Below are 20538 nucleotides of genomic sequence, written 5' to 3'. Positions count from 1 at the left end.
AATCAATCAATCAATCAATCAATCAATCAATCAATCAAGCTAGCAAGCAAGCCGTCACTCAATCACCGCAACGAAAGACAAGATTAGTAACAAGGCGAAAAAACATTGGCCAACAGGTACACTAAAAAAAATCGACGTTAAATAGAAAAACTGGTGAATTAATCAGAGAAATTACGGATTCAATACTGCAGAAAGGGACATTATCTCACCAGAAACAGCGAGTGCGTCTTAAAACAATGAGGCACCCGCCGTGATTGCCTAGTGGCTCTGGTGTTGGGCTGCTGAGTACGAGATCCCGGGACGTAATCCCGGACACGGCGGCAGCATGTCGATGGGGGCCAAATTCGAAAACACCCGAATACTTAAATTTAGGTGCACGTTAACGAAAGAGCCCCAGGTCGCCAAAATTTCCGGAGTCCCCCACTACAGTGCGCCTCATAATCAGATCGTGGGTCTGGCACGTAAAAATACGATAATCTTTTTTTCAACTATGAAGAAGCTAACATCTGCAAAGCAATGGCGAATCACGTATACACATTGAAGCACCTTCAACGAGACGCCGAGCATTATTTTGCAACGTCGCCTGCTTGCCGCTTCCGAGAGCAAGCTATGTACAACGTGGTCGATAACTCCGTGGATGAATACTCGCTGTGCCAATTGACTGGAATGGGCTATAATCTCCCGCCTCGCTGCACGGAATTAATGAGACAAGTTGCAGTAAACAGCGTGTACACGGCACTATTCAAAATTCCGCGAACAAGAAGCACAGTGAGCGCGCGCGAGCCGCCACTAATGCGGTAAGTTTGGATGCAACAGCTCTGGTATTTCGGGAGCGTCAACTCGTATAACGGGGGCAATTTTTCGGCGACAGCTGCTCGCCCGAGAGGGCGAGTTCTAACAGGTTCGTTACCCCGCATACGTTCGTGACCCGCGGGTCACCTAGGAGTTGGTCTTACGTGCTACAGGCAACATTTCCTGGTATAGGCCAATGATAGCGCCAAGGAATAATTTAGAGCAGGCTGAACAGTACCATTTTTATACTCACGTTTTATTTCCGAGTTAATCTGTAACACACACACACACACACACACACACACACACACACACACACACACACACACACACACACACACACACACACACACACACACACACGCGCGCACACACACACACACACACACACACACACACACACACACACACACACACACACACACACACACACACACACACACACACACACACACACACACACACACACACACACACACACACACACACACACACACACACACACGCACGCACGCACGCACATTTTTGTTTAAACTAAATAATAAATTATGGGGTTCTACGTGCCAAAACCATGACCTGATTATGAGGCACGCAGTAGAGGGGGACTCCGAAAATTTGGACAATCTGGGGTTCTTTACTGTGCACCTAAATCGAAGTACACGGGTGTTTTCGCATTTCGCCCCCATTTAAATGCTGCCGCCGTGGCCGGGATTCAATCCGGCGACATCGTGCTTAGCAGCCCAACACCATAGCCACTAAGCAACCATGGCTGGAACCTTTCTGTTTCAAACATTCGAATAAATAAATAAATAAATAAATAAATAAATAAATAAATAAATAAATAAATAAATAACCCTGTACACTATGTGTTGTCCTGTGTATATCTGGGTCTAATCTTCAAATCTGAATGCGCGCAATGTATACCTGCTCGAACGTGTTGCTTACGCTACGTACATTGTACTGGGTGAGCCAAAGCATGATGAACTTTTAAAAGGAGCCAACGCTGTTGGCCAGCCAGGAGAACTTGTTCTTGTCCGAGTTTTTGTTCTGAAGCACAGGTTTAGAGCTAAAATGGTGAAACGCAGACGGGGGAAAAAAACGAAGAAAAAGACAGGCGTCTGCGCGGGCTTTGTCTTTCTTAGCGGTAGATATGTCGCTTACGACTGGCCAATACTCCAACTGCCAGTAAAACTTACGTGCAGTCTATAGCGGCGTTTAAGTATACTTTGAACTGTTCGTCTATAACGCCAGGAAGTGCACAAAGTTATGACCACCACGAGCAGCAAGACAAAATCCCCGAACCTAAATATCCAGTTGTTTTCCCGTTCTGTTAAAGAACACCTTTCTTTCAAGTCTCTGCTCTATGTGGCCTACTCACGAACCTATAGACGTGTATAAGAATCATCAAGCGCCGCTGCCAGGTGTAACCTCAAAATTACGCGGAAAGGGACACCGGACCTCGATAAGGACACCCAAACAGGGTCGCCCAACAAGCGCGGCGGCTTTGCTTCGTATCGATCTCCCAACTCGCATCGTCGGCTCCCTTCAGTGCAAACTACGGCCCGCACGCACAGCGCGCGATTCTGTACATAACGCGTAAGGAGCGAGGAGCGAAACGCCATTGAAGTGAACTCGGCGAGTCACGAAGCCGAGGAGAGAGCGAAGGCGTAAGTAAACGGCGAGGAATACGAACGAAGCGGTATCGACGATCTCCCGGGGCGTCCCGTGAGGGAGAGCTCGTTTCCGGTTTCAACACAAACACTCTCCTGACCCCGTGTCTCAAACTGACGTTCATCAAACTCCGACAACTGGCGTTGATCAAACTCCGACTCACTCGCCTTTTTTTTTTCTTTTACAGCGCCTGAGAAGGCTTATATACACAGCAGCGCGCAAAGGTATAAAATAGGAGCGTCGTTTGAGTTCCAGAAGGACAAAGTACCTGTATGCAGAAGCTTGAATATACACCATTTGTAAACATTTGTAAGTTAGAATTGTCGTTCACCTGACTATGACTGAATACGAATAGAAGGTACCAGTTTCCGATGGCGCGAGACGCAGTGCCTCTGCGCTTACTACTGAAAGTGTTTCATCTCATACTGACGTTAGAGAAATCGATTTTCCAGTGACTGGTAACCTTTAGGAATACTCGCTAGTCGTCACTAACCGCTTGAGACAAGAATGCTCAATGGATTATAGGTGAGCTTGGTTGTGTGGAAGCATGCTAGATTTGCATTGTCTAATCTATTTGCTTATCTCTCTTGTGAACGTTAGTGATACGTGACATGTTTACTCACCGTTTAGCTGTGTGGCATGCTTAGTTCCACGCAAGTTTACAGGAGAGTATTGGGTCGGTAGATCGCCGGCATGGCTTTGCAAGGCCTGGAAATGTGAATATTTCACGGATTTTTTTATTTACCTTGCTTTCTTTGATTTAGCCATTCTGTATTGGTCAATGGGTATGACCCACCGTGACACAAGAAGTGCAGAATCGCCATATATTGCTCTATACTTGCTGGCCCTTTCTGTGCGTACACCTGTAATCACCATTATTCCCTGGACAAGCATTCGACATTGCTTTCGTTCTTGTGACGTCGCGGCGCACACGTCTCGCAGTGTGCATCCACCTGATTCGGAGTTTGCACTTCGGCATAGCTTGTGAACAACACGGTGCATTAACATAAAAATTGCACGACAATAAAGTTGTGACCTTTCTGGTAGATAAACATAAACATGACGCGAGATTGCACGTTGCATGTAGTATGGAAGCCAACAAAATGGTACGCATCGCCGTTAGTTGTAAATAGTTTAATTAACCGCTTTACTTAAAGGGACACTAAAGTGAAAAATGATTTCTTCTGCATCAGTAAATTACCGTTCTACAACACCAAAAACACCACTCTTACAACGATAAGACGTTCGGTAAGCCAGGAAAAGCGCAAGAACGAAATACGGGTGGCGACGCCTGCTTAAGTTCCCGCACCTGGGGGCTTTGACGTCTTGGATTTTGATGTCATCTTCTAGGGCCTACTAATTACATATAGCGGTACAGATTGACTACATTGTGTTCTAAAGGAACCAAATATTAAACATGGCAAGTCCCTTTAAGCTTCCCTTCACAGATTAGGAAATGCGTTGGATCTGCTTGCATTCTTTATAGATAGATAGATAGATAGATAGATAGATAGATAGATAGATAGATAGATAGATAGATAGATAGATAGATAGATAGATAGATAGATAGATAGATAGATAGATAGATAGATAGATAGATAGATAGATAGATAGATAGATAGATAGATAGATCGCGTTCGCTCTAATTCACGTCACCTCCCGTCTTAGCTATACTAACCTACAAGCAACGTCCCGTATGGTTCACGGCTCCTCTTTTACAAATTCGACGCTGCATCTCTTTGCTTCACTCACGTGTTCCATCCCATTGTGTTGCGTCGTCTGCTTTGTGTCATACCAGACGACACGACGCCACGCTCCTTCGGAGCCTGCACGCAACCGTTCTGCCGCTATTCTTTATTCTTTCTTCTTGTTTTTTTTTCTAACCTTGCTCTCTCTCTTTATGCATTTGATTTTGCTATACTTACAAAGGGCCTCCAAGAAAACTAAATATGAATGCAGAAAAAACTGTTGAAAAGAAATTGGAGGGGCGGGGCTGACGCAGTGCAGTAGCTGACGTCCCTTTGCCGACGTCATGCGTTAAGGCGATGTCGCCGTTGCGTAAAGGCGGCCGCCGGTCGACGATGGCGCAGTCTCTTTCTCGCTGCAAAGTTGTCGCGTGCTGGTGCGAGCTTAAAGGGCGAAGAAGTAGCATGACGAACAAAACATACTGCAGCGCGCCACGGTTAAGCTTCGTTCCCTGAACGAAAGCTTCAGGAGGCAGTTAGATCTCGCTGTGCCTTTGTGTTTCGGCAGCTATCAGCTGCAGCAACGCAAGGCGAGTGACTCGATCGCCTTTTTCTCCCTACATTTCACCAAGTGAGAAGTGATAAATGGGGTTTTAAGAGGCGAAACTGCTCGGCGCCGTCTATTCTGTTCCTATTTGTATGTTGCCCAGGCCAAGTAGGGCGGACAAAACGAAACGCCCTTTATTCCTACGTATTTTTATTTTGTATTTTCTTGTGCGCGCGAAAAGCTCGCAGTGTACTTCGCATTCAAATCTGCGAGAAGAGACACGAATGTTGAAACCCTCTCTTTTCTAAAAAAAAAAAACAGAGAATAACAAATAACAAAGATAGGCTGTTTCGCCCTAGCAAACATTTTATATCACGATGAATATAACGCCGCTCGTACACAGAAGGTCGTCCCAGTTTTTGCTTGGTGACGCCTCGTGGCAGAGAACACCCTGCCTATTTTTTCGCGCCGTGTTGTTGCAAACTTCGCGAACGGTGCTCTTCACAACGAGCGAGCTGCTACGCGCGCTATGAGTGTCGCAGTAGGGGAAAGTTCTGACCTAATTTCGACAAGCTGCGTCGTTTGCTGTATCCTTTTTTTCTACCCGCACTTCAGTCAAAGTAACCGAGTGCCCTTGCACTCCGCTTGCATCGGTACGCCTGAAGCAAATGTCGGAATTCGAACCCGCGGCATCATGCTCTGTACAACAGAACACCATAGAGAGAGAGAGAGAGAGAGAGAGAGAGAGAGAGAGAGAGAGAGAGAGAGAGAGAGAGAGAGAGATGAAGAGGAAAGGCAGGGAGGTTAACCAAATATCGGTCCCCGGTTTGCTACCCTACACTGTGGTTCGGAGATAGGTATAGAAAGATGACAGAGAGGAAAATATTTGAAAGATGCGCGCACAGAGACACAACCACGAAGGGCGTTTCCGTTAGAGACATTCACAAAGGCTGGTAGATCGCAAGAAGCGCAGTAGCCCTTGCACAGCCTTCTTCTGCGACGGCAGGTCCTGTCGATGGTGTAGAATTCCTTCTTACGATAGTGGTCCGCCGTCCAGCTGGTTAGGTTCGTGGCGAAGGGATTTTCTCTGTCGACTGTACTGTACTGCGGGCAGTCGCAGAATATGTGGTCAATCGATTCTTCATGGCCATCCCTATGCGGAACGCATAGGCTTTGGTAAAAGCAACGCCCAACCACAGTTGATACAAAAGCGTGGCGTCCCCACGGCGAAGCTTTGATGGGACTTCAAGGCTTCATGTGATGATGATGATGATGATGATGATGATGATGATGATGATGATGATGATGATGATGATGATGATCTAAAGAAAGGAAAGACGACGCTTAATGTGGGATCAAAGGAATACATAGCCTGGAATTCCCGAAATGTGGCTCATTACATTGTGACGTGGTGTACTGGCGAGCAAGCAGGCGGAGCTTCCGTACGGCGTCAGTTCTAGAAAGCGGTGTTGGTACGTGGTGGTCCTCAGTATGGACTTAACGGGCAGCTTGATCAGCCCGTTCATTGCCGATAATCCCGCAGTGACCTGGAAGCCGTTGGAAAGTTATTTCATGGCCTGCATCATTTATATGGTGCATCGTCTCTGTAATCTGAAATACTAGCTGTTCGTGCGGTCCGCGTCGTAAAGGTGACAGTAGAGACTGCAGTGCCGTCTTCGAATCGCAGAATATCGTCCACTTGTGTGGCGGTTCATCACCGATGTAATGAACAGAACGCCATAATTACTCAGGCGCAACTGCTGGCCGTTCGTGGATCCGTTGGGCCTCCTGCATGACAGGCGAGATCATACTTGTGTTTATCATGCTCGTTAAGTTCATTCGTGTGTGTTTTAGTTACGAGTATAAGGCAGGTAGGGTAAAATTAGGTTTAACTGGAGAGGTCGGAAGCACTGTGCCTCTCCGGCTACTCCCATTTTAATACTCGATCTCATTTAACACTCCCGTTGTTTAATATACACATTAAAGAAAGTAATAGTAATCAAAATGCAAGAGAACACGTATGGGGCTCACAGACATTCACACTTACAAGAGTTAAAAAAAGCATGAAACATAACCACGAAGGTGGGTAACTGGCACAAAATGGTCCCAAGAATTTCGAGCACGTGTCCGCACTCATACAACGCGTTTAGCGGCCATAATTTATATTTTCTCAACACCATCTCTTCTCGCTATTTGTTTCGCTCCCCGACTTTATGACAACACGATCAGGTTGAGTGCGCGTATGCCTGTCAGTGGATGTATGCGCCGTTTGTGTGTTTGTCTGATCACCGGAGTGCGTCGTTTATCTCACCCTACACCCGGAGTATAGCACGCAAGGCCATCAGTCGGGAAGACATCTGCAGCTTTCATTAAAGACATCATCACAATAATCGTCATCGTCATCTCCATGTATTTTCCCCGCATAGGAAGGCAAATTAAAGATATGTTCTGGTTGGCCAGCCTGCTTTTGCAAGTCTCGTTTTCTTTCCATGCGGTCTGGCATTAGCGAAACGCTAATGGCACCCACAGTATAGACTCTGGCTACTCCTGTCGTCGAAGCCTCATTCGTGGGCACAAAGCATTCCTTGCTTTGTGTAATGCACAAGAATAGAATAACGCGCATCCACTAAAGAACAATTTGCGTAAGGACGAAACAGAAAAAAAAAAGAAAGGCACAGAAGTCACGGGTGACCGTTGTTTCCTTCTACGCTCCTTTCTAAGTCCAAAGAACTTGTTTTCAACGAAAAGAAGGCGGGTGGGGGGGGGGGGGGTAGTGAATATGTGCACTGTACTGAGGACGATGCGTGCACTGTTGTACGCTATACAGGAAAAGCGAGTAATCAACAAGAAGCAGCCGCTCGTTTCAAGTGCTCAGGGAGCTAAAGAGGACACCGCCGGTTTCATCCAGCCCAGAAATAATGCGAGACTCTATTCACTGGTTGCTCGAGAAAAGAAACAAAAATGCAGCAAGAGCAGACTTCCGTGATGTGTTCGTAGTGGGCGGCGCGCATGTCCATTTTGTCTCATACATGGATTCAAACGCTCGCCGACGGTATGCAGAAATCCTACTACGCTTAGGGCGTCCCTTGACCTGGGTTCCGTACGCACTATATTTAGACGAAGTATACTGCACCAAATCGACTTTAAAGGCATACACTGGCACATTTTTCGAAGTTTTAAGAGACTCCGTCACATGCTTCTCGCGCGCGCGTCGAAGGTTGACATTTACAGTGGGTGTGGACTCACTCGCAGATCTCGAAAGGCCGGATCTGGCGTCATTTTCCTTATCGTGGCGTCATGACACAGCTGAATTTGCTGACGACGTGGGCCAATAAGGCTATAGGTATGACGTCGTTGCTCATCAATACATATATATATATATATATATATATATATATATATATATATATATATATATATATATATATATATATAAGAAGACAGAGCGCTGCGCTTGGTTTTTTTTTTTTTCTTGAGACTCTCGAGTGTGACTGATGAATTGGTCGCAGGAGCCAAGCAAACCAATTCATGTATCGAGGCGTCGTCCCCTCCAGGGTACCGACACTAGATGGTAGAAACAAGTGTAACGTCATAATATTTATGTAGGGTGCTCTGAGGCTTGTCAGTACTGTTGGTTAAGACCTCCATACTGTGTTTCCATTGTCCGTCCGTCCATTACGCTGTTGAGGGCGGCGGTCGCCGTCATTCTCGTGTCGTCTATTTTCTTCTCTCTCTAGATAGATAGATAGATAGATAGATAGATAGATAGATAGATAGATAGATAGATAGATAGATAGATAGATAGATAGATAGATAGATAGATAGATAGATAGATAGATAGATAGATAGATAGATAGATAGATAGATAGATAGATAGATAGATAGATAGATAGATAGATAGATAGATGAGAAGAAAAGGAACCGAGGGGCCTCATCATTATTAGTCATATCATAAGAAGCCAAAATACAATCACGCCTAGCACAGCATAAGGGAAATTATTTGTAGTTCTTAATTGAATTAAAGAGTACACGGAAATGAAGGCCGATGTAAAAAACAACTGGCCGCTTTTATACCGCATCAGGACCGACTCCGCATGCACCCCAGCTTGGTTATTCAAGACTGGGCTTCGCGCTTCCCCACTCTGTGTTTTCTGTGGTGACATTGGTGACATCGAACATTTCATTTGGCTATGCCCACAGTTTGACACAGAAAGAAAAGCGTTGGTCGGCAACCTGCAAAAAAGCGGTCTCACGCACAGGACCTTTGAAGACGTTGTTTTCCCCGGAGGGCCCGCGGCATTCAGGAAGAGAGCGCAACGCCTGCTGATAGCCTTCCTGCGAGACACGGGGCTCATCGACACCTGGTGACACATCCCTGATCTCAACTTGAAGGAGGATCAGGCGGAACAATTGCCGGCTATGTATGCCAGGCTAACCCCGCCTGCTTCAACATCACCACCACCACCACCACCACCACCACCAACTGGCCGCAGATGGGGATACGAACCCGCGTCTTCTCATTACGCGTGCCAGACAGTGGGTTGGAAAACGGCGGCGCGGTACGTAGCTCAAATGGCAAAAGCATCGCACGCGAAATGTGAAGACGTGGTTGTTATACCACCTGCGGCCAGTTGTTTTTCCATGCACCTTCATTTCCATTTTTATTTATCATATAAATTCAATTAAGAACTACAACTTATTCCCCTATGCTGTCCTTTATGCTGTCATTGTTTCTTACCTTCTTATGATTTGATTATATACATATATAGCATTTTGACTCACGACATTGTGCAAGTGTGAACATCTCTGTTTTGCGTCATCACACATTAAACCACGACAAAATAACCGCACATAAATAGTCGGTTCATTGGTATCTCAAAAGAGCACAGTTTGGTTAACAGAAGCGTACATGATATTCGCCGGTTTCTTCACAGAGGAAACACGCCTAAGATGTTGCCACGCATTAAACAGTACATACGAGCTTCGACAAAACGCGCTCAGGGTAGCCCAGTTAGTGCTTGAAATAAAACTGCCCACCATCGTCACTGCAGTTCACACTCGTGTCTCTGAGGCAATGTGCACTTGGTAGCTGGAAGAGTTAACCATTATAGGTTATCGCGCAACGTTCACGAAAGGTTTTGGAGGCCACATAGACTTCGAGAGCGGTGATGTCTCCGCATGTATTTCGGAGGCCACGACATGTAATACCGCAGCAGACGAGTATGACGTTGTGTACATCACAAAGGAAACGTACTCGAAAACGCCGCCTTCTGCGACAGCTCGCTGCTGTCACACTGAATGAGTCCAACACCGCAATAATCGCTGAAGTGTGTTGAATTAACTGTTGCTTGGATGAAAGGTAGGGGCTTCATATAATGCCGAGAAAAGGAGACAAATACAAAATATTATGTCAGTATTCGTATAAGTGTGGTAGCCGGAGGAAAACTGCGTCCAACCTCTCCAAGTAAGCCCTATTTAACCCTATCTACATACAAGCTGTTCCTTTACTATTGATAGTAGTAATTAACACGCACAAACAAACGGATAAATTTGAGATGTTTCAGAATGTTTCTGAAGCCGAGGAGTGAGGAGGAAAAGGGAGGAGGAGGGATAAGGCGGATGAGCCGGACAAGAGTAATGATGTCGGAAGTGCGTTAGTGAACTTCACCGCGATACAAATATGATTGCGGTGAAGCGTACTAATAATAACTGGACAATTGCGAAAATAAAATTGGTCGTTTCGCCCGAAGGACGAAGCACACGAAACGATAGCTAGGTTTAGCGTTGCGCCCGAGCTCCTCTGGCGGTTTTCTAGCAGTACGCAGAACGCGAATCGCGCGTACCCGTCCCCCCCCCCTCCCCTCCCCGCGTCTTGCAAGAAATTTATGTGTTTCACGCTTCTTTATTCAGGATCAAGGATTCTTTATTCAGCATCGAGGATTCTTTATTCTCAATTACCGTAAAAAAACTAGATATCAGCGCGTAGTTTTGTCAGACCGCCGGCGCTGGAGGTGCTGTTCGTCGCGAGCACACGGCAACGGGGATCCGGAGCACAGGTGACTAAGGCCATCTGCCGGCTAGTTGAGTGCCGGCAGCGTCCATGGACAATGTATCCGAAACTGACAAGCACGACGGACAAATTCAACCATTGTCATGTATTACCACGGAGAGAGAAGTGTTCTTTAATCTCATACAATGTCCGGATCCGTTTCGAATCCCCGACGCACTGCGTCAGCAACATATTGATTCTGGCTAAGCGGTGAAGCACTACTCTAGGGGCAAAGGAGTTCAGCACTTTTCCCCTAGAGGTCACGCAGAACCAGGTGTGAGCAAAGGCGCTACATTTAAACCCTCTGTTCTGAAGCAAGGAGCCATTGCCAAAATAGGCATTAGAAGCACGGCTATCGATTGCCACCAAATATCGTTTTTTTTTTTGTTCCAATGACGATACGGCGATGATGATGATGGGCAGTGAGAGAAGAAGGAGGAGGAGGACAAGGACGACGACGCGGTGAATGTGATGAAGGCGAACTAAGGCACAAAGCTTCGTCCGTCGCGCACCCGGCGTCGAATATTCTTTTATGGGGACCTGAGCTAAATTTGCTTTTATTTTCCGCCACCGACTTCCGTTCACAGCATGCACCCGATTTTGACTATATCGACTACTGACGCCACTTCGAGCCAGGCAAAATGTTCGTAAAGGTTGTCGCTGTAAAATAATGTTGCGTTAGCGTGCATTTCTGGCATGTTATTGTGGAAGAGAACAAGTTTACTAGCCTCACTTCGTGCCTCTATATAGCTTGCTGCTGTGTCCTAAGAAAGGGGTTTGGGTGAACGGCGGAGGCGTATGAGGCGTAGGCGTAGTTATGCAAGGGCCGCTTTCGCTTAACATCTTACCCTCAGGTGAATTCATGTATACGGCCAAGATGCTTCGCGCAAATTAGAGCAACTCTGCCGCACGGTAACTCGCCGAGTTACCAATATGGGTGTAGTGCTTTGTCACTCCGACGACTGACTGTACGGGCATTTGCACACCTCTGCACGAAGCCTCTTTGCTCGTACGTGAATCGGTCGCTTGAGCTGCGCCTGCTTGAAGCTTTTAGCAGTGCCGCATGGTACAGCGCTTCCTTCACGTGCAACGTAGGAGCTATTCTCTGATACACTGGCCTTCACCATGAAGCTTTGGCTAGCTGCCATTGTGATCGCCTGCACGTGTACATTTCTTGCGTCAGTCATACCATCTGAGTAGCATGCTAAGCATTTGTCCAGGCAAGCACGTCGTCGAAGATATATGAACGAATCGATCGGGAACGCGAAACGCTTGACTCTCTGCGAGAATGGCAGTTAGTTGACTTGGGCCACAAGAACGAAAAAAATTAGCCGCACTTCTTAACTAAATGTCGCCTCCAAAAAGCAGAAAAATCCATCTATTACACTAGAATCACACAGCGGCTGAATTAAAGTGCGGCGCCATATTTCTACTCCTAGGGATCGTAGCAGGAAACTCGCATGCTGCGCTGTGGCTAAGCACGCGAACCGTGCGCGCATCAAACTGTAAGAGGCGCTAATCAATTATAACATTTTGATGCACATCTTGTACACGATTATAACATTGATCACCGTTTGCAGTGTGGTTATACGTACGCAGACAGCACATAATAAGTATCCCGATATGGATTGCACCTTAGTTTCTATAAGAATAAGGCCCACGGGATCGTGTCTCTTTTTCTTCTTTCTTTCTCCTCGATAGATATCGAGCTAATGTGCCAGGTCAGTTATTTTCTTTCTACTAAAGTAAAAAGAAACGTTCAAACTACGTTGTACTGAATTTTAATTAAGTGTCCCCTTTAACAGTAAACCGTACTTATGCAAATCCGTTCTGGGGAAATCGAATCCAGGGCAGGGTCGTTTTCATGAAAGCGGAAATTTGTAATCCACCTGTAAGCGACACGAAGTCCATGCTCGTTTTTCAGACAGAAAGCTTCGAAGTGAAAGAAAAATTCGTCTTGGTTCGCAAATCGAATCCAGGGACCAACTTTCCGAGACCTACCGCCAAGCGGTAATGCTTTCGTCCCGCATTCGATCCCCGCGCTGGGGCGAGTTTTCCTTCAGCTACGGTCTTATTTCGAAAAAGAAGTGATTTTTTTTTTCTTCTTTCTTTTACCCTCTTGTTACTCAAGGGTGGGTGATAATTTTTTTCAAGCGAAGCTTTTTGTGCCTCTTCCCAGGGTTTTGGTAATTGTCATCATTACTTCGCGGGATATATATATATATATATATATATATATATATATAACTTTATAACTTGAGTAACTCGGTATGTTCTGGCTGCTGTCTTCTCCAGTATCAACAACTTGCTGCTAGCTGCTGTTTGCCCTAGTAGACAACTTGGGGCACTGGGTATACGTGCAACTTCAATGTGCCCATTTTTGGCCAGCCTCCCCCCCCGTATGAATGTGCCATAGGGACACAAGAAGTGTGGACTCCTAAATGTACATTGATATATGTCGTGCGCCCGTATACTTCACCATGAATACGCTTCCCATGTTCCCACCGACATTCTCCCTTCGACAAGCATCACACGTCGCCTTCGTCCTGACGACGCAGAAGGGCTAACAGCCATACAGTAAAAATGCGTTGCAGCTAGAGGCGACGAGGCTGAGCTCGTGCCATCTGCTACTGACTGGTGCTACCTCGCTAACTCAAACAAGCTTGGCCTCATTTAGATTCCAATATTGCGTTGTATTTGCGTTGTTCACTTTCACAGTTGACCGTACTGTACGCGCCGCGTCCACCGGCATGCATTTGACCGGGAGGATTTCTCTGTTGCCTTATATTCGACGAGTCGCGAGAACCGCTCTCGATTACCGCGGTAGAGCACAGGGACGCATCTCGTGACTCCGAGTCGCTCCAGCCATTCTTCCACGCCCTTCCCATCGCCGTGACACACAAACTCACTCTCTCCCTTTCTGCCACTCGAATCGATGCGACGAGATTCCGGCGGGAACGAGGCGAAGCGCGGAGAGAATCGGGAACGGCGGCCTTCGGACACATTCCTTTCGTATTCATGAACCCCCCGCGGACCGAGCTTCGCGTGGGACTAGAGCCGTGCGACGGCCGGTCGCTTGGCGGAGCCAACTATCTTCTAAGGGCGCACCAGCCCTTTCATTGGACAGGGAAGGTTTCGCGAGGCTGTCTTTCCGGCACGTCTCGGAGATGCATGGAGAAGCCCACCTTTCCATAATACGGCGTACGGTTGGTAGATGTTGGGGGTTAGTTTATTCCATTCTGGCTTTACCATTCTGTCTTTCTTTCTAGCTTGAGCTACCACCTTGGATTTTCTTTCCTTTCCTTTTCTTTCTTCCCCTCGCTGGTGACTTGGATTTCGCGTCGCTAGATGTCGCTATTGACCAGCCTCTATTCTTTCGGGACATTCCACGCGTACGAATGAATTTGCCCAATCCGGTACTTGGCTTATTCCTTTCTTTTCGTTCATCTAGTTCATCCGTCATTATTTTGTTCTACCGTGAGAGCTGGATAATGCTAAAGGTGCATCGTCCAGCTCTCGTGGCATGTGTCGCAGATATGGTCACGATAATTATCACTACGTTTAATTTTTTTGAAAGGTTGCAAAAGCGCTCGCAGCTTCTTATAGTACAGCTACGCGACTCTAGTAGGATAGATTCGTGGCGTTCTGTCATTCGATGATTATCCATCAACAACCAAATGAACTTGATTTCTGTCTAATGGTTACACGTGGCATATTACTACGACAGGGACTACAGACGCTGTCTATGAACTCGTCAAGACTCATCTACTGACACTGCCAAGACTCCCAATCTCGTTCGACATAGGTTCCACTAAGTACAGCATATTGGAGCATATTTGCATTTATGTTCCGCATACTTAGTGGAAACCTTGTGGTACGAGATCAATAATGTACATATACTGTTCACGATTTCATGATCTGCTGATTGTTCCTGCTGATGATGTAGCAATCATACGTGCCGCTATACCGCAGTGACCATTGCGCACCGCTGTCAGTTTTCCACCGGCAGCAAAACAGCACAACGATTGAAGTTCAGCGCGCGCCACACTTATTTTGTCGTTATTGTGGTCTCCGTCGCATTGCAAGCTTTGCGAGGACGCATGCTCATAGGGATTTGGTATAAGATCGGGTCACCTGATCCTTTGGTTAGATAGCCTATGGGATCGGCCAACTCCTCCCATAGATAGCAGACCTGTGCACTCTGCTTTATGGTATCATGATACTTGGACCGAAATTTCCATTGCTAAGCCCGACATGACGAAAGCGGTGACGTGAAAATCACCGTTACTTACCTGGGATCATCCCCATTGGATTCTATGGCAGTCGGGCAAGGTAGCATGACGTCATGGATCAAAGTGCACCGGCTTTGTGCCATCTAGGATGCATTGGTTCGGCCCGTCGGGTGCATTGCATCGAGACCCCCACGGAGGACCGGTACGATGCCCATCGTATTAAAACAACGAAACTGTCCCTGAAACCATCCAGAATTCGATTTTTGACACGCGATGTAGTGTCTCGCTTTTATCAGATCATCGTCATCGTTACCTTCATCTTAGTAGTTTTCGCCACCCTTTCTCGTTGAAAGGGGCGGCCTTTCTGTCCCCGGGCCACCTATACTTGTCCTGCGTGACACGGCTTTTCTTGCTTGCTTGCTTCTCAATTCATGGCGCTTACCGATTACCGGTGATTGGCCAGGAATTAGGCGGTTAAAGGGGGAGGGGATAGAGAAGTTGAAGGCGTACTGAGTAAGGCTGGGCAAGGCAAACTAATTTTAGAAAGCCAGAGAGAACGATATTTTTGTCTCCCTATGACTTTGCCTCTTTTCATGTTTTTTCTTCCCTCCCCCCCCCCCCTTGCTCCTTCTTGATCTTTTTCTTTCAGGTGAGCTGTGGAAGCTTCTTAGGTAGCATAAATCACCCGACGATACGCAGTATTTCCCGTTATTATAGTTGATATTGCGGCGTGCTGTACCGTTAAAACGGTAGCTGGAAGAAGACGACTCCGTCGTCTTCTTCCAGCTACCGCTCGCTTAAATACGAGGCTGGATCAAATACAAACAAGTCTTCTTTTTCTTTCTTTTTTTCTTTTTTTAGAGCGCGCTCCATCGATTGGCGCGCGCTGTGGCTCAGGGCACGTTAGGAAAAGGAGTCAAGAGTCACGTGAGCGGTTTCCCGGTCTCGTTACATTCGTTCAGTAGTCTGTCATACGATGTCTTAAGAAAAGGGTACGCCCGTCGATTGCGCAACGTATTATTATAAAGATTCTTGCTCGTGAGATTGTAAAACCGACCAAAATAATTAAGGTATTATGTAGAAAAATAATACATGACTGCTTCCTTTCTTACTATAATTGAATAAATTACAATATGAAACTCTCGCTTATGTATTTCATCTACCCTTGTATTTCAGCACACACGCACGGAGCCTCATTTTACAAAAAACGTTGCTTAAATGGAGTGGTATGCTTCGAGCAGCCAATAAGTGCTGCTAATAGCACATTACCGAAGAAAGAAAGAAGGAAAGAAAGAAAGAAAGAAAGAAAGAAAGAAAGAAAGAAAGAAAGAAAGAAAGAAAGAAAGAAAACAGCTGTTACGTGTATAACCAGCACAACAAGAACATATTAACAATATCAACAACACCATGAAGTACAACGCTGCCTCTATGCAGGAAACATCGCCGCCCATGTATATTCGCCCGTCCTGATGGACATACATACTTCATTATCGTCAACAATGTACAGACCAGCATGGAAAACATGCAAGATGGGGCCGATTCCCAAAACTTTCCTTTCGTGACAGCAGCTGCAGATAGTCTGGAGCACGAACGTTTGCACACGCGTGGCAACTAACCAGGTCAATCACGAACCACACATACGACAAGTTTCTGTACGAGGTGGTGGTATGGATGTACCATTCGTCCAATCGGAACGTCTCTTTGCAGCACAAAAACTAAACAAAATAAGAAATCGGGTTGTTTGTGAGGTCTTAAATAAATGTAAAAAAAAAAAAATAAACCGGGAAGGTCAGCGGTTGGAAGAGTGGGCGGAGTGGGGCATAGCCTTGTTCTTGCGGAGAGCTCAGAATGGAACTGCGTCGCGCAGCACGCGAGATATTTGTGCAGCTGCCCACGCCCCCTGGTACGAGCGTGGTACAATCGTGAATGCTCTCGAATAGGAGCACAAGCTCGGCTGGGAGACCCGTACTACCAGCAAAGAGCCGAATTTAAGTACTGCAGACGTGCAGTGTCACTAATGCATCTTGTTGGACAGGCTATAAGCCGGTTGCATGCGTCCACTAGTTCTAAAATACACTGTTTGCTTACGGGGTACTTATAGCACTGAGTAAGCTCGAGGCCACAATTTCCCAAGCTATAGGCGTAGTTTCCAGCAAACAGATTTTCGCATTTCTTTTGGTGGGTCACATATACGTGCCTGCGTTTCTAAGGCGAGGTTTTGTTTTAACGACGAGGTTTGAACAAAGAACACATCCCACTGCCTGGCTCAAAAGACAGTGGGTGCTCGTTCGAGCTTGACGCCGATGTTAGAGGACATTGGACGGGAAGCGTCGTCCCGAAAAGGGGAACACGAAAAGGCACAAAAAAAAGAAAGAAAGAAAGGGCAGCCAACGAGCGAGGTCTTGGAGAAGGGTGGGAACGGGGAAAGGAAAGGGCGTCTCACCCGAGTAAAGGAAGAGGGGCAGAACCGGCGGCGGTAGGGGTGGGTTCTGCGAGCGCGCTCGACATCGGATCAAACTCTGCTCTGCTGCCTCTTCTGCTGCTGCTCTCTGCCGTCGTCGTCGTCGCCGCGTTACAGCCGCGGGGCCCAAGCGCGCGCTCGGGGCTGCAGCCAGCCGCGCGTTTCGCGCGGCCGCAGCGGAGCGTGCAGCGGTCGATGCTGCCTCGACGCGTCGCCGAACGTGCTGCGACTGGCACTGATTGCTGCCGGCCGCGGTGCCCCCGCGTCGGCTTCGCCAGCGGCTGCGCGGCCGCCGACCACCACCTGCGTCGTCGTCGAAAAGCGAGACCCTCGAGAAGGGCATCGGCCATCCGTCGTCGACCTGCAGCAGGCCGGTTCCTCCCCATCGGGCTCCCCGCGTGATCGTGCGTGTGGTTGTGTGCGCGCGAACTGTCTCGTTGTTTTACCGTTCTCCCTGCTCCTCGAAGCACGCGCGCGTATTTCGAGTTTTGTGCCGTCGGATCGCGATAAAGAGAAGTCGCGTCAGCGTTCAACGTGACCAGTTGAATCCAGTTCCCCCACCCGGCGGGCTCTTGGCAAGCTATACAAACGACATCTGGTGGGCCGCTATCGAAGAAGAGAACACTAATAACTCTCGGCAACCTTCCGAATCTTTCCGACCATTCGCCCACGTGTGTCTATGTGATGTCGACTCTATACTTCGCAGTGTGTGCATGCAAAACAGAGATAAACAGACACTTTAACGTGTGCTAGCAAGGTTTTCTCAGCCGTACGCCTGGCATGTTAGTGCAGACGTCCATTGTTGAAATGTGTTCCCGGGATACACATGTGCTTCCAATATGCTCCATCGGAAAACGGTGAGGAGAAGTCGCGACTCGGCCTTCTACTTTGCCGCTAACCCAAGGCGCAGTTCTGGACGCCTTCCGTAACCTGTGAAGACGTTCGAACAACATCCGACATCGCAGTAGTGAACTCACGTGCGAAAGCGCAAGTCGTTACGAATAACCGGCGATCGCCCACACTGGAGTCGTAAAAGTGAACTCTCTTATCGCGGAAACTATCCGCTGATTAATTCCATCCGTGCTTCTACGCGGCGCCATTTGGTTCCCGTTTGGTGCGTGAATTGGCATTCAAAACCTCCTTTCGCGAGAACTTTGTAACCGAGTGAAATGCAGTAGACACGTGTGCAAGGAAGATTGTGGTCCAGGAACGACTTCGGTTGTAGCCACGTTTGCTTTCCTTTCGGCGAGTTCTTTAATTTGCCGAGAAGGCGGTTACTTGCGCAGTCGCTCTTGGTAACGAAGATGCACCCAAACATCTTCACGGAGTTGTCAGAGCTGCCGAGAAAGATTCCACGATACCCGAGCTCAACTTACTTGCACTGAACTCGAAGAAAAAGAAAGCACGACAGCGTAATTCCTAACGGACGGATCGTTAGACTCTCGCCTTCAACGTGAAAGCGGCACGAGAAAGAAACGCACACAAACGGTCTTTCCAGAGTGTTTTGAATATCTACAGTGCATCGATTTGAAATATCAGATCTCACCGGCGTAATACGCTGCGTTTACTGCTGTTGGTCATCCGCTTTTCGTATACTATACGCGCTCTCAACTGAAACCCTACCAACCGTCTTAATACATTCGCATCCAAGAAGCCCTCCCTCCGCACGGTGCGCGCAAGGAGCTCCAGCGGAGTCGCAGTATGCTAGACTGAAAGCAATAGCGTTCTGCCGGCCGTAAGGGCAGAGCGGCGCAGTTTCCCGAACAAAAGCGACAGTGCTCACCGCCTCTCCAAGCCCTGCAAAGCTCCTTCACCTCAGACGAGGCGTTGTGCCTAGCCCTGCATTACGCAAGGGCGCTACGCAGACTTCCATCCTCGCTCGCGTCAGCCTTTTCTTCTTTCTTTCTTCTCTTTTTCCCAGGAGGGCGCGTTACTATCTCGGAAACGACACCCAGCTGCGCCGTTCAGTGCTGCGCGTCTTGCACAGAGAACAACAAAGTGAGCCCGCAAGGAACGTCTTCAGATAGCACGCTCGCATCTCCTAGCCACCTGCGTTTCCGTGCACCGCGGTCGAACACGCGGGCGCGCCTCGCGGGATAAGACTACGAGCATTGTTCTTGGCCTCCCTTCTGCGAAACCGCGTGTCAAAGGCGTTCCGAGCGCGTCGCTGACGCTATCCCCACCTCGAAAGGGCGGGATGTCTGCGTCGTTTCGGATTCGGACGGACCATGACAGTCCGCGCCAGTTTGGCAGCGCGTCGGTCGTCGCTGGGTCTCGCGTCGACGCCCCGGTCACCGCCGATCCAACCCGTCCGAAGTGTCATAATATTCAAGGCTCTGCCTCTGTGTACCGATAACGTTGGTCTTGCCCCATCGAGAATCTCCTCCTCGTCGTCGTAGTCGCCGCTGTGTCCGATAAGCGACGGCGACAGCCTGTGCGTGGAGAAGTGAGTAGTTCGAGAGCGGCGTCAGTGCGCGCGGCTGGTTTAACGACGAAACGTGGCGTCTTCCGCGACGGACCTTGCGACAGGCCGCCAGCCAGCGGTCCTGTTCGAGCCAGCGCGCATGATTCGACTGTCAAGCCTGGAAACGTCGGCGCTCCAGGGCTCGTCGGCCAGTGGCGCCGGCGGGTCGCCAGTCTCGCCGCCGCTGGAAGGGGCCGACCAAGGTACGCGGACGTAGGTGCGTCGTTTGATAAACAGGGCCCGTATTCACAAAAAAGAAGATCTTACGGAAGAAGTTTTCGTAAGAGAAGAAATTTGCCAGCTCTAACGCCAGACATGTCATCACCGAAGGCGGCCGGTCAATTGCAAAGAACAATTGCGAACGAAAAGGTTTGGGAATTCGGCCAGGGGCCAAATTAAAAAGCTTTTGAGAGCTGTTTCCCATTGAATGCATAGATGCCTTCAATAATATCATGTTCGTTCTCACCATTGACTGACATGTCTTTTTACGAACAGTTCTGGTGTAAGTATACCTTTTTGTGAATACGGACCCAGCACGGCTTTTGGGTTGCTAACGCTATACGTAACGCAGAGTGTATACAATGCGTGCTCATGCTAAACCTGCGGTAGTTGAGAGTGTAAGCATTACTGGAAACGA

General features: G+C 47.9%; 1 protein-coding gene and 1 long non-coding RNA gene across 2 annotated transcripts in view; one reads left to right on the top strand and one right to left on the bottom strand.

The window, feature by feature from the left end:
* Positions 1 to 5925: 5925 nt before the first annotated feature.
* LOC142579085 (uncharacterized) lies at positions 5926 to 19269 on the bottom strand. The gene is made up of 3 exons (XR_012827352.1): positions 19221 to 19269; positions 17420 to 17740; positions 5926 to 6483 (listed from the first exon to the last, which is right to left on the bottom strand). It is a non-coding gene; the product is annotated as an uncharacterized LOC142579085 (long non-coding RNA).
* Positions 19203 to 20538, top strand: part of ATP8A (ATPase phospholipid transporting 8A1) — a 122335-nt gene continuing 120999 nt past the window's right edge. The window contains exon 1 of the mRNA XM_075688921.1: positions 19203 to 20104. Within this exon, the coding sequence (XP_075545036.1) occupies positions 20002 to 20104 (103 nt within the window). The 5' untranslated portion in view covers positions 19203 to 20001. The remainder of the gene's footprint in view (positions 20105 to 20538) is intronic.

This window comes from Dermacentor variabilis, chromosome 4 (genome assembly GCF_050947875.1).
Source record: "Dermacentor variabilis isolate Ectoservices chromosome 4, ASM5094787v1, whole genome shotgun sequence".
NCBI lineage: Eukaryota > Metazoa > Arthropoda > Arachnida > Ixodida > Ixodidae > Dermacentor > Dermacentor variabilis.
Note: the sequence above shows the minus strand (reverse complement) of the source record. Positions and strands in the feature narration are given on the sequence as shown.